Source organism: Ambystoma mexicanum, chromosome 13, assembly GCF_040938575.1.
Source record: "Ambystoma mexicanum isolate Mex_15411 chromosome 13, UKY_AmexF1_1, whole genome shotgun sequence".
NCBI lineage: Eukaryota > Metazoa > Chordata > Amphibia > Caudata > Ambystomatidae > Ambystoma > Ambystoma mexicanum.
This window is the reverse complement of record NC_090938.1, coordinates 656,200,820-656,218,660: the sequence shown is the minus strand read 5'-3', so window position 1 is coordinate 656,218,660 and position 17,841 is coordinate 656,200,820. Positions and strand designations below refer to the sequence as shown.

The 17,841-nt window shown below is 46.5% G+C and overlaps 1 protein-coding gene across 1 annotated transcript in view; it reads right to left on the bottom strand.

The window, feature by feature from the left end:
* Window positions 1-10,473: 10,473 nt before the first annotated feature.
* OSBPL7 (oxysterol binding protein like 7) overlaps window positions 10,474-17,841 on the bottom strand; it is a 274,513-nt gene continuing 267,145 nt past the window's right edge. The window contains exon 24 of the mRNA XM_069634654.1: window positions 10,474-12,948. Coding sequence (XP_069490755.1) covers window positions 12,843-12,948 — 106 coding nt within the window. The 3' untranslated portion in view covers window positions 10,474-12,842. The remainder of the gene's footprint in view (window positions 12,949-17,841) is intronic.

Sequence of the window (17,841 nt, the reverse complement as noted above, 5' to 3'; positions counted from 1 at the left end):
AGCTTTTGACTCAATATTCTGGGAATGGCTGATTGAGACCCTGAGGGATTTTGGACTTGGTGAGCATTTCATCCGGTGGGTTAGGGTGCTCTACAACAACCCATTGGCGAGAGTGAAGACAGGAGGCATGGTGTCGGGGGCTTTGGCTATCCAAAGGGGAACCAGACAAGGGTGCCCACTGTCACCAATGCTGTATATCCTTGGCCTGGAACCAGTGGCAATCTATTTCAGGAGGCAGCTCTTTGACGCTGGCATCAACATCAATGGGGTAGATAACATCATTTCCTTGTACGCTGACGACGTCCTCTTATACCTGCGAGACCCACAACTGAATGCACCAACCGCGCTAGACATCGTTGATAATTTTGCGAAATATTCAGGGATAAAATTCAGCAGACAAAAATCTTGCTCCTTCCCCCTGGCTGGGCTTAAAGGGAAGGGTGCAGAGGAACTACCCGAGATCGGGATCCAATGGCAGCCGGAAACCTTCCGCTATCTTGGTCTCACCATCATGCACACCCCAGCCTCCACTCATGAGTGTAACACGGAAGCAGCAATGCGCGGAGTGCGCAGGTCTATCAAATTCTGGTCAAAGTTACCGCTCTCAGTGATGGGCAGAGCTGCAATCACCAAAATGATTATACTACCGAGACTCCTCTATTACTTTACCAACATAACATACTACATACCCCCGTCCTTCTTCAGGAAACTGGAATCCCTAATCAGAGACTTCCTTTGGGGCCGGGCCAGACACAAACTTACATTGAACACCCTTACGCTCCCATATGCAGAGGGTGGCATACAACTGCCTGAGTTCCAGAGGTACTATTTAGCAGCACAACTAACGCATGTCGCTAAGTGGCTACTGGGTGAACCGACTGCTGAGACAGGCCTCCTCCGTCAACTAATCGCACCTATGCACCCAAAAGAGGTATTATGGAGCACTCGAATAGGGCCCCCTGACCCACCCATGATTGTAAAGCTGGAGAGACAAATCTGGAACAAGGTCAGATCACTGCTCGGACTGCAACACTCATATGCACCGGACATCCCCATGCTTGCAGACGTATGCAAAATCCCCACAGACTTACCAACGATGAGGAGCTGGGAGAACTGTGGCCTCTATACATGGGGAGACATGTTCAAAGACTTCGATTCATTACAATTGAAGGATGGGCTTGCCACAGGACAATTCCTATGGTACCAAAGGGTGAAGCACGCAGCCAAGACAAATTGGAACACTTGGCCTGAGGAGCCAGAAACACACCCTCTTGTGCAGGAAATGTACAACCTTGGCGACGGCTGGAAACCGACACCGAGGCTCTACACACGAATAAACGACAGGCCTAACCCGAGAAGTGCGCGCCTGAAAGAGAAGTGGGAGACTGATCTGGGGACTGAAATCACGGATGGTGAATGGGCAAGAGCCCTGCTGTATCCGAAGGAGGTGTCACGGAACGCCAGGTTTAGGCTGCTTCAGCTGAATGTCCTTTACAGGACTTACATGACCCCGCACAGGATAGCCGCCTTTAATGATAAAGTCCTCCCGACTTGCCCATGGTGCCCCTCCGAACATGCTGACATGATCCATATGTTTTGGGCTTGCCCCAAATCACAGAAACTCTGGCACACAGCTGAGCAGACCTGCAGGAAAGCGGGAATGGAAATATACGAATGGACACCCAAAGAGTGCCTGTTGGGCACTCACCCGAGACTGAGCAAAGTCAGGCACTTAGTGAAACTCATGGACATGGCGTGTATACTAGTGAAGCGAACGATCGCTATGGCCTGGAAGTCGCCAGCTGGCCCCAGGTCTGAACCATGGATCAGGGAACTGGAGAGATGGTCTGCTGCTGAAACAAGAGCCTGGGAGGAAGGGAACAATTGGGGCGGAGAAGAGGTGAGCACCACACTGGAGTCTTGGAAGGCCCTCATGAGAGATATGATCTTCTCCACAAGCTACAAACCCCCCTGAGTTGACTCTTCTGGCACAGACTGTAAGCTTGAAGCACTGACCAGGACGGCGGGCCCGGGCACTCCCTCGAGCCACCCCCCATGTGAAGGCAATGGAGAGCGAAGGTGTTGGGCTCTGGACTTGAAGTACGAAGAATGAAGAACGGCAGGGCAGAAGGAAAAGGGCAGTCAAAGTAGTTACCACTGTTTTTCTGTTTCTGTTTATGGTTTTTTCTCTCTCTCTATTTTCTCTCGTTTTTCCTTTCTTTTTTTGCTGCGTGTTCTTTTTCTGTTGTTCTTTACAGTTTACTTGGCAAATAAGACATGCTACAGCTGATATGACGCGCATCTTTTGCGCAACTGTTTCTGGTACACTTATAAATGCCAATAAAAACATTTAAAAATAAAAATGGAAGGATTCAAGAAGGAAGGGTGGGAGATTAACCCAAACAAAATCCAAAGGCCAGCTGAGACAGTGATATTCCTAGGGATTCAGTGGCTTAATGGGCATCGCGAGATGGTGCTGAAGGGCCGACAGAAAATTCTTGAGTTTACCACTCCATTGAAAAAAAAGCAAGCTCAGAAGTTCATAGGGCGGTTTGGGTTTTGGAGACAGCACATTCCCCATTTAGGGCAGATACTGGCTCCCCTCTACAAAGTGACCCGAAAGAAATATGAGTTTCAGTGGGGGGGAAGAGCAGCAAAAAGCATTTGATTTGGCGAAAGACACCGTGCAGCAGGTGCTTGATTTATGGCCATTGAAGGAAGGCGAAGTGGAATTGAATGCGTCTGTGCAAGACAATTACGCCAACTGGAGTGTGTGGCAGAAACAGGACAGGAAACGTGTGCCATTGGGGTGTTGGAGTCGTAAGTTGCCCGATGCTAGTAACTCATACACTCCGTTCGAGAAGCAGTTGCTGGCATGTTATTGGGCCCTGGTCGATACTGAGCAAATGACAGTGGGGCATGATGTGTTGATGAGGCCTGAAATCCCGATTATGTAATGGGTGCTGAGCTCTCCTAAAACACACAGAATAGGACACGCTCAAGAAGCCAGCATAATCAAATGGAAATGGTACATTCAAGACAGCTAAATCAGGGAAGGGTGGGGTTGCCAAATGACATGAACAAGTGGCCAACATACGACCCTCAGATTACATACCACCGGAAGTGACTGAAAAACGCGAGTCTCCCGTGAAATGGGGAGTACCTTATGGCGATCTGACCGTAGAGCAGACAGAGCAGGCCTGGTTTACAGATGGCTCGGCCCGATATGTGGGAACCGAGCGATAGTGGAAAGCGGTGTCTTACAATCCCAAGACAAAAAAGATTTTGACATCAGGGAAACGGAAGAGCAGTCAGTTTGCAGAACTTTACGCAGTTTACCAAGCATTGAAACAAGAGACCCCTGGTCGATGTCATTTGTACACAGATTCATGGTCAGTAGCGAATGGATTGGCGGTGTGGCTGCCAACCTGGCAAAAGAATGGGTGGTTGATTCATTCAAAAGAGTTGTGGGGAAAAGAACTGTGGCAAGATATTGCAGAAATGTTATCACAAAGTGAAGTCACTGTGTATCATGTGGATGGGCATTGTGCTGCAGATTCATTAGAACGTTGGTTTAATTCTGTTGCAGATGAACACACCAAGATTTCATCTGTGGATGCGGAGGCTCAGGAAGACGATTTGGAGGGTTTGGCCAAGTGGGCTCACCAGAAATGTGGGCACCTTGGAGAAAAGGCTACTACCAGGTGGGCACAAGCTCGAGGAATCAGTATTCCTTTAGAGGTAGTGAAAACAATCAGTTTGCAATGTCCAGTGTGCCAACACCAACAGCACAGGCCTATCCCTCAGATTGTCCAGGGTACGTTGCGAAGAGGAAAATTACCAGGTCAAATTTGGCAGATTGATTCCATCGGTCCCCTGCCAATCAGTAAAGGCTGTCAGTATGCATGCACTATTGTGAATACATACTCTGGATATATGATGGTTTTACCGTGCAAACGTGCCACACAACTGAACACCATTAAGTTGTTGGATCAGATCATGTTGTATTACGGGGTGCCTTTGCAGATTCAAGGTGACAATATGTCACACTTCAAAGGCAAATTAATTCAGGAATATTGTCAGGAAAAGAGTATTGAATGGCTCTACCACGTGCCCTATTACCCTGCAGCTTCAGGATTCATTGAACGGATCAATGGTTTGTTGAAAGAACAGCTGCGCAAATCTGGAGATGGCAGTTTAGCAGGCTGGTGTGATCGTGTGTTTGATGCGGTGCAAGTGTTAAGAAATAGGCCTGTGAATAATCATGAAACTCCTTTGATGCGGCTAATGACTCCTGCTTTACAGATTCAACCCAACTCAGTCAGAGAGACCCTATTGTACTGGGAAATTACCCCGGGTTCTTTAGCGCCCTATCGGGCGACTCCAGAGTCAGCATGGGTAGACTTGCATTCTCATGAGAAAATCAGATTAGACCAGAGAGGGATTGTTGTGATTGGAACAGGGATTGGGGTACAAATTCCTCCAGAGCATATGGGAAGGATTGCCCCTAGATCTGGCCTAGCATTGAAGGGAGTTCAAGTGCTGGGAGGGGTCATTGATGCCGATTACCAAGGCGAGATCAAAGTCATCTTGATGAATAGTGGGGACCAATTGTTACCGATCCATAAGGGCGATCGGGTGGCCTAGTTGATTATTGTTCCTGTTAAGTTGTCCATGATTAAAAAGGGGGAGCCTCCCACAGTGTTAACTACCCGTGGGGATCGTGCTTTTGGCTCTTCGGACAGTATGGTACCGGGTGCGAAGGTGTGGGTTGAAAGACCAAGTGGCCCACCAGTGCCTGCAGATGTTATTGCATCAGGCAAAGACCAGGTAGTCTTAGTGATGGAGCCCGGTAGAAAGAAATGGCAGTATGCGCCCGCAGACAAATGTTACCCAAGAGAGTGATTTTCAACACTCATATCTCTTTTCTTGGTTTGCCTTGTAGATCCTGTGTCTGGCTGGTGTAATTGTGGGACTAAATGGACTCTGTTTGGGAGAGTCAAATGGCATGCCGCTCCCCAAGAAACATGTCGCATCTGTGCCAGCGATCCATGGGAAACCGATGATGATGAGCAATGATGTCCAAAAGCAGCCCTATGCGATGCCGAAAAGCCAGCCAGACCGAAAAATGGATTTGTGGAATGCGAAAATCACATCAGGTGCAAACGCAAACAACGTTGATGCCAGATATACAACAGATGTCTTTAGGACGGCGTAAATATTCCCCGGTAATTACCCAGACAGAAAATATGTGGACATATTTGGCACAACAGGTACTTAACATTACGCACCTTTTGCCTTACTGATGTGCATCATGCAGAAGCTTTGTTGACTACTTGTTTAGTAGCAGTGCCGACACCAGTTCAGGTTCTAAAGCACATTTTTGGCGTCATGCACAATGATTCTGCAGTTCAAGATTCCGATATCAGACAATCCTTTTCAATCTATGAGTACTGCAGGTTTTGCACAAGTGGAGAAACTTGACACGTATTATAACATACACATTCTATATAACTCAAGGCGATGTGTGTTACTTTATGACCTGCAATGTAAAAGAAATGGGCAAATGCCAACAGCTGAATTACACCAAACAGAAAAATCAAACTGCGTTTGAGAAAAGGTTGTGTTCACGAGTTCCAAGCACATGTACCAGTGTGAAAAATACTATATCTTGCAATCATACAGTGATAGCTGCCAGTCATATGAATCACGTAAAACTTCCAACAGGATGGCTCTTCTCATGTGGCAACATCACATACACTTACATTCCAGCTAACATTTCCGGAGGTCCATGTGCCTTAACTCGATTAGGGCTAATGATGTTCCCCTTACACCTAGCAATGTCTTGAAGCAAAAGGTCAACTTTTGAATCTGCGGGTTTATCCCCAGATTGTGACTCACATGTGCATTTGTTATCAGAGGCTGAAGTTCTAGCATTAGCCCTTTCATTAGTGGGAGTCTGGGGTTTAGCTGCTGGGGGTTACAAATATTTAATTAAACTAGCATGTTTAGGGGTAAAAGGACTTAATCATACTTCTCAAGCATTAGAAGAGTTGCTCCTTGATAGCAAAGTTATTAGAAAAGCAATTTTGCAAAACAGGGCTGCCATTGATGATCTCTTGCTGAAACATAATTTGGGCTGTAACGCAGTTGAAGGTATGTGTTGTTTCAATCTAAGTGACCATTCACGATCCATTGAAAGTCATATTAGAGGTTTGAGGGACCTCATTTCCCAAGTGTCTCAAGGTCATACTGGGAATTGGTGGGATTGATTATTTTCATGGATTCTTGACACTGGGGGTACACTGCGTTACACCTTTGCTTGCATTTGTATTATTTTGGCTATTATAATAATTGGTTGTTGTTGTATTCAATGTATTCCCAACTTGGTTCTGATGTTTCGTCGGTTTCAGAGACCGGCTCCTCTACCACTGGGCTATGGAAGATAAATATCCAAGGGTGGATTGCTATGCTTGAGCTAAAACATGGCGCTGATGCGCAGTGCATTCTGGGGGCACTCAGAGCTATAATGGATATTTATTCCATGCCTCAGTGAAAACTGCACTTGCTTTGCTAAAAAACATGCTTTCAATGTTATTCGTTGCTGAGCCTGGTATGCAGGCCTCAGTCAAGGACACTGTGCTGGGAAAGCTGCTGGGATCCACAGGTGCCGGCTGGCACCAGATATAAAAAAAGGGTTTTGTTATGTCTTGCTCAGGATGAGTTATGGAATTGTTTTCCGTGGTGCTTTAGAAGAGGGAAGCTTTGCTCCTTGGGGTTACTGTCGGTTGACCCGGCCGGCAACCAACGGTCACTCAGCAATGCGCAAGCGCTAATGCCAGAAGGTTCGAGAAATTGCTACCCCTTTTTGAGGAGGGCATATATGCAGAGCTCTGGAAAGGTCAGGTGGAAAAAACACAAAGACCTCAGTCGGAGGGGGGACGATTTGTTCAGACCTTCCTGTCCGCTGTTGTGCTCTCTGCCTGGCTGTTACCGGGGTCTTCCAGCCCGTTCTGGCGAGATGAGGGATTCAGTTACGCCCCTGGTGATGTATTTCTGTTTTATCACTTGTTGCTTCTTAGCTATGAATAAATAGCCGTATAAGTGCTCATTATTCTGCTAACTGCGTGTCTGGTTGTGAGTTATTGCTCTGTCTGCCTGTGTTCAAAGTATTTGCTCTGCTCTGCAAATGTACTGGTGAAAAATAACTGTCTGTGCATTCTTGGCAAGCAATACAGAGCACTGGCTCCTGATCTCAGAAAGAAAGCAAAGGATATTCTGTTTGGGGACTTCCTTAGAAATGGAAGGCAGTAGCCATTCTGAACCACTTGGAAAAGGTAACAGGAGGTTTTGATGCAGCAGAATTTGTCTAGGGAGAATTCATTGAATTTATTTGAACGATTTTTGACGATATATATGTGGAGGTGGGTTTAGGTTAATATTTAATTTGGGAGCGGTTTATGGGGGGCTTCTCCCCCGCATATATTTGCAGCAAAATAAAAATAGAATATATACATATAGAACTCTTGGAAAACCTACGCATCAGAAGTGACTGCCCACACACCTCAGCAAAGGCAGAGATACGACTCTTAGCAAGAGCAGCGCGGGAGGAGAAGATATCAAATAGGCTTTCAGGAAGATGGCAACAAAGGTACAGAGCCACCAAGGACTGAGCCTTCATGGAACCCCTTCCCCAACGAGGGCATGTCTACCATCTCTGAGCATTCCCCACTTGGACAGACTGGGTCCTCCTATGAACAAAGGATGTGAAACGCCAGAAACCCAGTCCTCTGGAAGCATAACTGATAGAAAAGATTGTAGCTGGCTGCTGTACTGTCAAACAAAGTGACTTTTCGGCACCGTAGACTCCGTGGCCTTAGGCCCCTATGGATGAACGCCCTTGAATGGCCTTGTGTATCAATTTCAATTGTACCTCTGGTGTAAATCCTGAAGGCCTCCACCATAAGACTATTCATACCGAAAACAAGTTAACACCATCAGCTGCAACCACGTCAGCTTGGAACAGCTGACACACTGCTTCCTTTCTATCAGTCACAAAACCATGTCTCTAATCTTTCCCTCCGGTAAGTGCACCAAGATCTCTGACAGTATGGACCACAACATATGAGAGAACTGACCCAGTGCATGAGAGGAGTTAAACCATCTTGAGGGCCATGACCCCAATGCACAGACCATTTTAACAAGATCATCTACTTCTTCCTATCCCTGTCTTGGGGGGAGAGCGGAGAAGTCATCAAATTGGCCATAGCCACCTGAACCAGCAGGCCTTTCCGGAGGGCGGATGCCTTGAGAGGAAAGCACAGCCCCCCAGTAATTCTCTTTGACAATGACGCGCTTGGATGACACAGTTTGCCACAGGGTTATGCAGTGTCATCAATGGCTACATTGAAAGTCAATAGCATCTTATTTTGGGGGTCCTTATCTAAGAGGTCCATAAGCCCATGGTGGGACCAATGGTGTCGAGGACACCTGAAGCTAAAACAGTCACTACGTTCATGCACTGGGCATTAGGAAGTCCATATGGGGAAGTTTGCTGCATCTCAAGGTCAGGCAAAGTATCAGCGCCATTGTATCATGTAGATCTGATGCCAAATTTAAAATGTCTCCCATATTGGCCATGAAGTCTGGAAAAGGGTCGGATCTATGTGATTACATCTCATTGATTACTGCGAATGCAACTCCATTGTATTTTTTAAAAACGAATCTCACTGAAAATAATAGTGTAGGTGGAGACCCACCGCAGCCCCACCTCACTTCCCCTCACTTTAGTGATTACCCCAACCCAACCCCACCACCCCTTCAATCTATATTTTCGTCAAATTTTATTGAAAAAAACAGATGGAATCGTATTCGCAGTAGCGGTCTGCGATGACATCTACCTACACCAAAGGGTCCTGGTCTGCATGAACAAGAGCCTCCAGCACGGTTCCATGTAATAATGTTGCCACAAAAATCTCACCATGCAAAAATATCGCTGAAAAATGGCCATTTTTTGTGGCGACATTATTGCATGGAACATGCGGGGGACACCCCCACAACCCCCAAACTTTTTTTTTCTTTGCCCCTGTCCCCATATATATGGTCACCCATATAATATCGCCACAATCTTTTCCCGGCAATATTATTTACAGCGACCATATATATGGGGATAATATTACCTGATACCTCCAGCACATAAGGGATTGGTGTCCCCATCATCATCAAAAAGCAAACATGGAATAAAAAACCTCAAGCTCTAGATTCCTCAGCATTGTTCCTCTACTGTGACTGACCCGGCAAAGCTGCCACTGTGTTGACCGCAACTAGAGCTGAAACTTCTGCGGCGAGCTCTGAAGCGGGTGCTGGCATCGGAGGAGCCAAGCTAGAGAGCTTGCCCCTTCCCCCTTATGGGGCTCTATCACCCGACACAGGTTCAGTGGACGTCGAAGCAGTGCCAGTCGAGGCTTTAGAAAAACTGGCTAACATCTGATTCTTACATTCCCTTCACTCCTCTCTAGATGTATGCTTGGAAGGAAAAGATGCCATATGACTTTGGGAGTCAAAAGAAGCCTAAATGCTGTTCCTCCTTGACCTGTGCTTGCCTCCCCTTTTCATGAGAAGGAGGAAGATGAAAGGTGCGGCTAACTGCGGGAGTGCAAGCGCTTCTTCTCCTTATGTCTCCTGCCCTAGATGCTCCAGCAAAGGCTCTTCCGTCTCCACTTCCGAAGACATCAGGAAAGAGGAGGCCAACGATTTCGAGAGAGGTGACCTAGTGTTACTTTGGCAGTCTGCTCCCTGAGGTTCATTGACTTGCAGAACCCGTATTGCTGCATGTTATGGGCCACCCAAAAACACAACTATTGCGTGGGTTGGTTATGGACATTTTGGAGTTACAGTTCCGACAGCGCTTAGACGTTGATGGCTTGGGATCAGGCATAATGGCACAATAACAATTCCATGATTGTTCCAGAGAAGACAGCATGCTGAGCACACAGAAAAAAGGAACTGAGATAGTGGGGCGTAGTGTTCACCATTTGTGCAATGGCAACATCATGACTGGAGTTCAGGAGGCTGAATATCTGAGATGGTGATCGGGAAGCTACATCACACCGCCTGTTGAAAGGTTCTGACAACAGCTGGCACTAGAGAATATCTAGATGAGGAATTTATGGCCGGATGGAAACCATCAGAAATGCTTTTTCCTGTCCTGCCTCTCCTACAGGCAATTCCCAACTAGTTGAGTAGGAGGGCTAGCAGCATAGAAGAGTGGGCGGATCTTGACAAGCTGATTCTTCCGAATGGACATCAGTAGCTGGACAAAATCACAGCCCCTGGCATCTGGGCGATTCTGCTCATTCATAACCCAAAATGGGGCAGTCTATTCTTGGAGGCCACACACTGTCTGTCTTTTGAAACAAGCCGGTTATATTCAAGATGACCACAAGAACACATGGAACAAAAGAGGCACATGAATTCAATAAAAGAAGGATTTTAAATAAATGTAAGAATCATTTGAAGGGAAAAACAAAACATTGGTCTATTACGGAAAAAGTTGGGACTATAAAGGAATACTCTTTAAATAGCAGCTCGTGAACTATAATTTAACGTCTATTACAGGTTGACATTATGTTTTGCACTCCAACAGGCTCATCTGTAGCGTGCTGTGCAGGGCAAGTCCAAGATAAGCCCTCCAGGAATAGAAACATTCCGAACGCCGGGCAGGTGTGCAGTTCTCCATTTCCTGCATGGAGACCAACGATATCCAAAGTACCGAGGATCACAGTGAGGCGTTGTTGGGTACAGATTACTCCAAGGAAACATTGGTCCGGTGCAAGGAGCAGAACGAGGACAGTCACACTTGAGAGAGAGGTGTGGGATGGTTCCCAACACTGACTGGTATCTGATACCAAACCACCCTTCCCGAAAAGCGAACAACTCCAGTGCCCCAGTATTCACCCTTACCAGCAGGGCTGCCAGAATTCTGGGAAGCTTGAGCTGCAGCAAGCTACAAGCAGGTTGTAAAAAGGGAGTCCAAGGTGCAGCATGGGACATTCAATGCGCCATCAAGTAGGGTCCAGCCTTACTCAAATAGGTTTTGCTCCACCAGGGAGATAAACCTGTTGTGGAAGAGATTAAGGAACTATAGCAGAAGAGTTATCTTGGGCACAAACAGGTGCAGTTAAGGAGTGTGAACTGTAGGTGGTGTGGGTGTAATCTGCACCTGGGGGTTGGAATGGGAGATTAATATGCAGCTTGCAAAAGGGGGTCCTGAGGTGGTAGAGTGTGAGCCATACCTGGTGGGAAGCAGGGGGAGGGATTACTGTGAGCTGCACCTAGTAGAGGAGGGAAGTAGTGCAGGCTGCAGCCGATGGAGTGAATGCCACAACTAAGTGTGAGCAGCAAGAGCATGGGGGTGTAGTCTGCAGCAGGGGCAACCAAAGGCCCATAGGGAATGTGATCTGTCCATGCAGTGCGTGAGCAGCCAGTGGGGAGTGTGTGCTCCCAGACTAGCATCAAGAGCTGTTGTGGGACTGTCAAACATCAATAAAGATGGTGTGAAGAAAACAATCAAAGGACGAGGGTTCCTGCCCCAGTGTCTTTGCTATTTCCTGGTAGGGATGTAGGTTGAAGAAGTTTAATTTGGTTGTGAAATGGCACTTGGGTAATTAAGAGCGTGACAAGCTAATTTGTACCCACCCAATGCATCACAGACGTCCAACATAAGTACATGCTCTGGCACAGTTTCATGGGCTGCTGCCTTTCTAATTTTTGGTTCTTAACATATAATCTAAGCCTGATCCAGTTCAAGACCTGAGCAAGTTCTTGGTCCCTTGGCTGGCTTCTTAAAAGTGCCAAAATCTTTTTTAAAAGCATGCATGGCAGATGGTTGCTTCTTGTTGTTCTGGTCCCATTATCTCAAAAGGCTTTGCAAGCCACAGGATTGATTATTAACTCTCAGACCTCTGTCGATAAAACTGTAAAAAAGAAAACAGCCTGGTTGGTGGGAGCTACGTGGCTGGCTCATACTTGCAGAGAGTTTCAGGAGTACCGGTGGGTGCCTCTTACATGAGGAGATCACATAGTGCCACGCATGATTCATGGGAACTATGGGAGAATGTGGTAAGAAACACTTAGCTCGTGAAGTTTTTTTTGGAGAGGCGTGGGTGGAGAAATAGTTGATTTTATGTAAAATTCTAGGTCACAGTTGCCCCCATGGCCGCCTTCTGTAGTCACAGATGTTGAAACTATGAGAGTGTGGCTCGAAGAAGCCTTGTTCAGTCGCATTCAACACTGCAACTCCTGGCAGCGCCATGTCTGAAGAGTGGGAGCATTTTCGGCCACAGATGCAGAGACCTTCAAGCTCATCTTAGAATTCCCTCCTGGTCACAGCCCAACGCTGCAGTACAAGAGCCAGAACGGTTTCCGATATTTGGCTAAGCGAAGATCCATGTTGCTGTTCCTTGTGTGGCTTTGTTAAGGTCCTTGAGTTTGAAGGGGAGCGTGGATTTTTGCTCTTTGGCTACGTTCAAAGTCGCAGTTCCTCAAAGGATCACAGCTCAAGTTCTGAAGAGAGTGAGGATCAGCGTGGTTCACAGATGCTGAGCCCCATCTTTAGGTCACAGTTCCTTGCCTGGTTATGTCAAGGAGTGTGCTTGGTGGATAGTGGCCCAGGTTACACATCAGAGTACCTCCAAGAGCCACAGAGTTGCTGGAGTATGGAGGCAGCATGGAGCAGCATTACTATGCTCCCATGACCATCTCTCAGTTCCTCCAGTGACCATTGACCGGGCAACATGGATCATATATGCTAGGCCATGTTTAGTTCCTTGCTGGGCCTCCAGCTACCAAAGAACAGCACAGTCCAGTTTGGCAAAGCCGGGCTGCTTCCTCAGCTCCCAGTAGGTGTGGTTGCTCTCCCATGATTCCTTGCTGCTATCTGCCACACGCCTGTTGGAAAGAGGAACAGTGAGTTAGCTAATCCTCTGCAACATTAATTGTACAGCCAATCAAAGTAGCTAATCAGAATCCAATACAGAAAGTATTCTTGCTGCACAGAATGGTACTTGAGCATTAGAAAGGTGACAGATTTTATTTAATTCAATATGAGCAAAATTGTTTGTCTTTATGGCGAAACACTTTTCTGAGTTTAAGTTTCATGGCACACTTGAACAGATCAGTTTGTACGTCAATGGAATCATTCATACATGAAGGTGGAAAAGATAACCCTCTGTTGAGTACATCTAATTCTGTAGTATTCAAAATCCTATCCGATAGATTGAGTACTAGATTTACATTCTGTCCCTTTCTTGGTCATCCTTTTCTTCCTGTATCCTGACGGTTCTTCTTCTATAGGTGAAACACAAGCATGTGCATACGTTTTGGCAATCTTTTTGTGTGTTTGCAAATACATCGAGTATAAAAAAAATGTAAATGCCACTTGAATGTACAAAATTCAAAAGGTAAAGGAATATAAATTCCAAACACAAACCTCGCCTGCAGCAAGCACATTAAAGATGCTGTTCAAGAATGTTTCCTCATGTCGTTTGTGGTGCTTACCTTGCTCTATCACCATATTTTGGTGGTGAAGGTGTAATCAGGTCTACTGCTTCAATACCCCGTTCCCCCTCTCGCTTAAGCATGCTCCTCTATCTCCTCTTGTGCAAGCACAGCACCTTTAGCAACCTCTTCTGCCAAATCCTTGTCGAGACGATGCATTATTCTAGTCAACTCCTGAGACCTCAATTCATGCTCATGTGAGATTCCATTGAGAACATATAATAAAATGGTTGCCAATCACATTTTAGTGACTATCCTTTGCCGGTCAGACACACCTTTGACAGACCCCAGCAAATGTTATCTGCTGGGTGGGGTAAGTGGGGAGGTCTCTGTTCATGGTTCACTGACTTGGAATGAGTTTCCTAAATGCCTTAGAGCCAAACCTGGTATCTTCTGCATCAAAAGGTAAATCTTTTAGTCAGATTTTAGAAATGTAATCAGTCTGTTGCGCAGGGATGTTGCTGATTTGCCATCAGCGCTTAAATGCCCTTGGGTTATCAACAATGCATAAAAGCATATTAATAGAACACATTACCTGGTACAGTGATGAACTGTAGTGTACACATTTATTTTGGATCTATCATATGCAGGCAAAGTCTTCCTACAGACAGGTTTGCAGATGGTACAAAGATTCAAGACACAGGTGAAGAGTTCTGCCCATGTTTATTTAGTGTGTTGCAATGTTATGTTAAAGCACAGCATTTGCCCAATGAGGGCATCTTGGCACTCATATCTGAAGAAATATGTAAGAGAAACCACACGAAATAGAACAGAACAGATTACTCAGATTTGCAAAACAGTTACATATTGACTATTTTCCTCAATGTAAGATATCAGGGCACGGAACGCAGTTTTAGAGAAAGAGCATTACATTGTACTACACCAAGGTAGATGGCCTATGAAACGCATATGATTCTCAGTTGATACAAACCACAGAAAAACGATTACTGGTGTGAGAAAACGGAAGGTACTCTCACATCTATTCCCCAGGGAGCGTCTGTTCACGTGGCCAGAGAAGGGCCATCTGTTTGGATCCCGACCCTGGGGGAGGACAAGTGAGGGAGAATCACCTTGGTGGAGGGTCCTTGTGGATTGGAGACAGGGTACCTGAAGGCGAGACATGGTATCTCCCCTTCACTAACACTGACCCATCAGACCCTCCCTCAATCTTCATGGGATATTGTCAGTTCTTTCCAGCTTTTTCTTTGTATCTCACATCAAGTGCTGAGACGAGGAAGTGGCAACTAAGAGTCTCAATGCACACTTCCTATTGGAAACACCACCATAGTACTGGGACGAATAAGAGGGAACACTACAGAGCTGAAGGTCAGGCATGTCCCAGTAATTGGTCTAATTGGAATCAGGCAAAACAGGCAAGAGAAGCACACCTGAACACCCTTGATAGGATGCAGGTGTATAAAAGGGTGGCGTGGCAGCAGCAGAAGGGAAGAAGAGAGCAGCAGAAGAAGAGAGAAGCCCAGACGGACCGTTGGGAACCAGAGTAGAGTGGAATGTGAGAACACTGGAAAGTAGCAGAGCAGGGCGCTCTGCAGAAGTGTGGCGAGGGGGCCGTGTCTCTGGGTAGCGGGTGAGGTCGGAGGAAGGAAGCTGTATTATATGCAGTGTCGTCTCTTCCCAGTTTGGTTCTGCAAGTGCTTGTTCCCCTGGTTAGAGGAGCCAGCCAAGGAGTGCCTGAGGGGCAGGTGTTGAGACCCCAACATTAGTTTGTGAGAAGCCGCGAGAGCTGAGGAGCCGCAGCATCAAGTAAAGCAACCAATGAGTTTCTGTGTGTAAAGCAACCCGGTGCACGAGCGAGTGGAAAAGAAGATACATTTTAGCAGAGCGGGCGCATGTCGCCAATACACTTGTGAGTGCTTCTAAACTGCATGAACAATCGAGTGCTATGCTAACAAGGCAGTACGGAACACTGTGTACCAGAGTGATTGCGTATAGAAGATTTGCACGTTTGTTTTTGAAAGCCTTTCCAGTAACAGACAAAGACTGACATGTTGGCAAGAGAATATCTTGAAACAGGATTTCACAATGGTCAGGTGCACGCAATATGCACCATTTCGAAAGTCTCTGGATATCTGAGGATGCATAAAAAGTATTTAAAGCACTACGAGTGAAGAGAAAGTGGTTAAAAGCCGTTGGGCGAACAGCAGAAGAAGGAGCAGTGAAGTGGGAGCAAAAGAGCACCTAAAGGCTGTAAACTCCAGTCAAGGAAGAGACAGACGGAATATAAAGTTAACAAATGAAAGTACAAAGAGTAAAGTAATACCAAGGAGGACGCTTGGACAAGGCCACAAGCAAAAACATAACGCCAAGTGTCCCTGCTTGCGTGACCTTGTAAAGGGTGCGCTGTGCGGTCTAACGGCTGCGTCCAGACCAGAGAGCCCCAACCAAGTGTATGGAAGTTGCCCAAGAAAACTTAAGACCAAGTGTTTGTTAAACTTTTGCTGCATCTGTGCTTGAAGCTTGGGGAAGCGAACCCTGGGCTATTTTAGGATGTTGTTTTGGTGAACCAGTACTTGAAGCTTGGCGAAGGGAACCCTAAACTCCTTCTGAACTTTGTCTATTGAAACCAGGTGTGCTTTGGTGGAAGATGCACCCAAGCCCTGAACGAATAGTTGAAAAGCCTAGAATTGTTGGAACTGTATCCTGAACTTGGGGAAGGGAGCTAGAGACTGCGCCAAACTTTACGTTGAACACTATTTGAGTTAGAATAACCCTACACTACATTTTTGTATTAGATGTGAGGGCAAGCACAGGTTTTGACACAGACAGGCTTTTGAATGGGACTTACAGGCAGACTTTCCCTAGTTCCTTTAGGCACGGAAATTCTCACCATAGCTTTAAGGCCTGTTATTGCCGAGATTTTGGTCAGCACCTTTCCCCAGTACCGGTTGACTGTCGGACATTCCCAAGCCAGGTGGAGGAAGTCTGCATCCCTCACATGCGGCTGTTATGGTCGGACGGTGTCTGTGGAGTCTAGCTGGTGTGTGGTATACTTGGAGGAAATTAAAGTGGATACATTTGTATCGTGAATTTAGGGACACCTTTTGCATCTGTTGCAATATAAATGTCCAGTCTTCTTCATTAATGGTGTCTGCCAGAGTGTTTCCCATCTCAGTTTTGGGGTTTTAGGTTGGCGGGTGGGGTTGGTCAGTAGTTCTTTATACATTTTGGATACCAGCTTGCCATTGCTTTGCGCTTGAATGATTCTGTGTAAGAACTGCCATGTAGGTGGCTGTGCTGGAAATCAGGGGAACAAGGACCTGAGAGTGCGTCTAAGTCTGAAGTAGATGAAGATGTCTAAAAGGGAGTCTGCACCCCGTTCCCGATCCTGCTGAGTTGCCAGAAAGTGCCCGCCTAGAAACCAATCGCTCAGTGTTTCAATCTTTAGCTTGTTTGCCCATTGGAGATATGTTTTCTCAGCCGCGAGTGGTTTGCCCGGTATCAACAGTGCTGGGAGAAGGGGAGAAAATCTGATGGCAACGTTATTTTTGTGAGCGATCTTGTTCCATATCTCATATGTGGTGTGCACTATGTTTAGGGTCTTGGGTGATTCTTGAATTTTCCCTATGATGGCAGCTCGTAAGAGATTGGGAGTCATTAGGGCCCTTTCGATATGGACGTGTGGTCGAATGGACTGGGTGGCATACCAAAAACTCAGGCTGCCCAGGTGCAATTCCTAATGGTATCGTTTAAGGTAGAGGAGCGCTAGACCGCCTCTTGCAATTGGCTGAACGAGGATAATTTGGGCCACTATCGCTGGTTTGCCCTTCCAAAGTAGGTCAAGAATGAGGCTACGCAGATGCTGGAAGAAACTCTGTGTCAGGAGCAGTGGCATGTTGATGAACAAATATAGGAGTTTGGGTAATATGACCATTTTGACGATCAACACCCACCCCCATAGCATGAGTGGGAGGTGTCTCCACCTTGCTATTTTGTCTTTGAGCATCTCCATCACGTTGCCGTAGTTTTCGCGGAATAGGTCCTTGTGGTTTCTGGACATCATTACATCATTGCACCCCTGAGGTCCCCACCTTAACTCAAAATCGTCCCTGAATTCGACTGTACCGGGGGTTAATGGGAACACATCTGACTTGTTATGGTTGATTTTTAATCCCAAGAAGGCACCAAACCTGAGCACTTCCCTCATCACTGGCTTTAGGTTTGATGCTGTCTCACCGACCACGAGGGCAACATCGTCGGCGTAGAGGGACAGGATCAATTTGTGAGGCCCAATGGTGAGACCTTTATCTATGAGTTTGGCCCTAA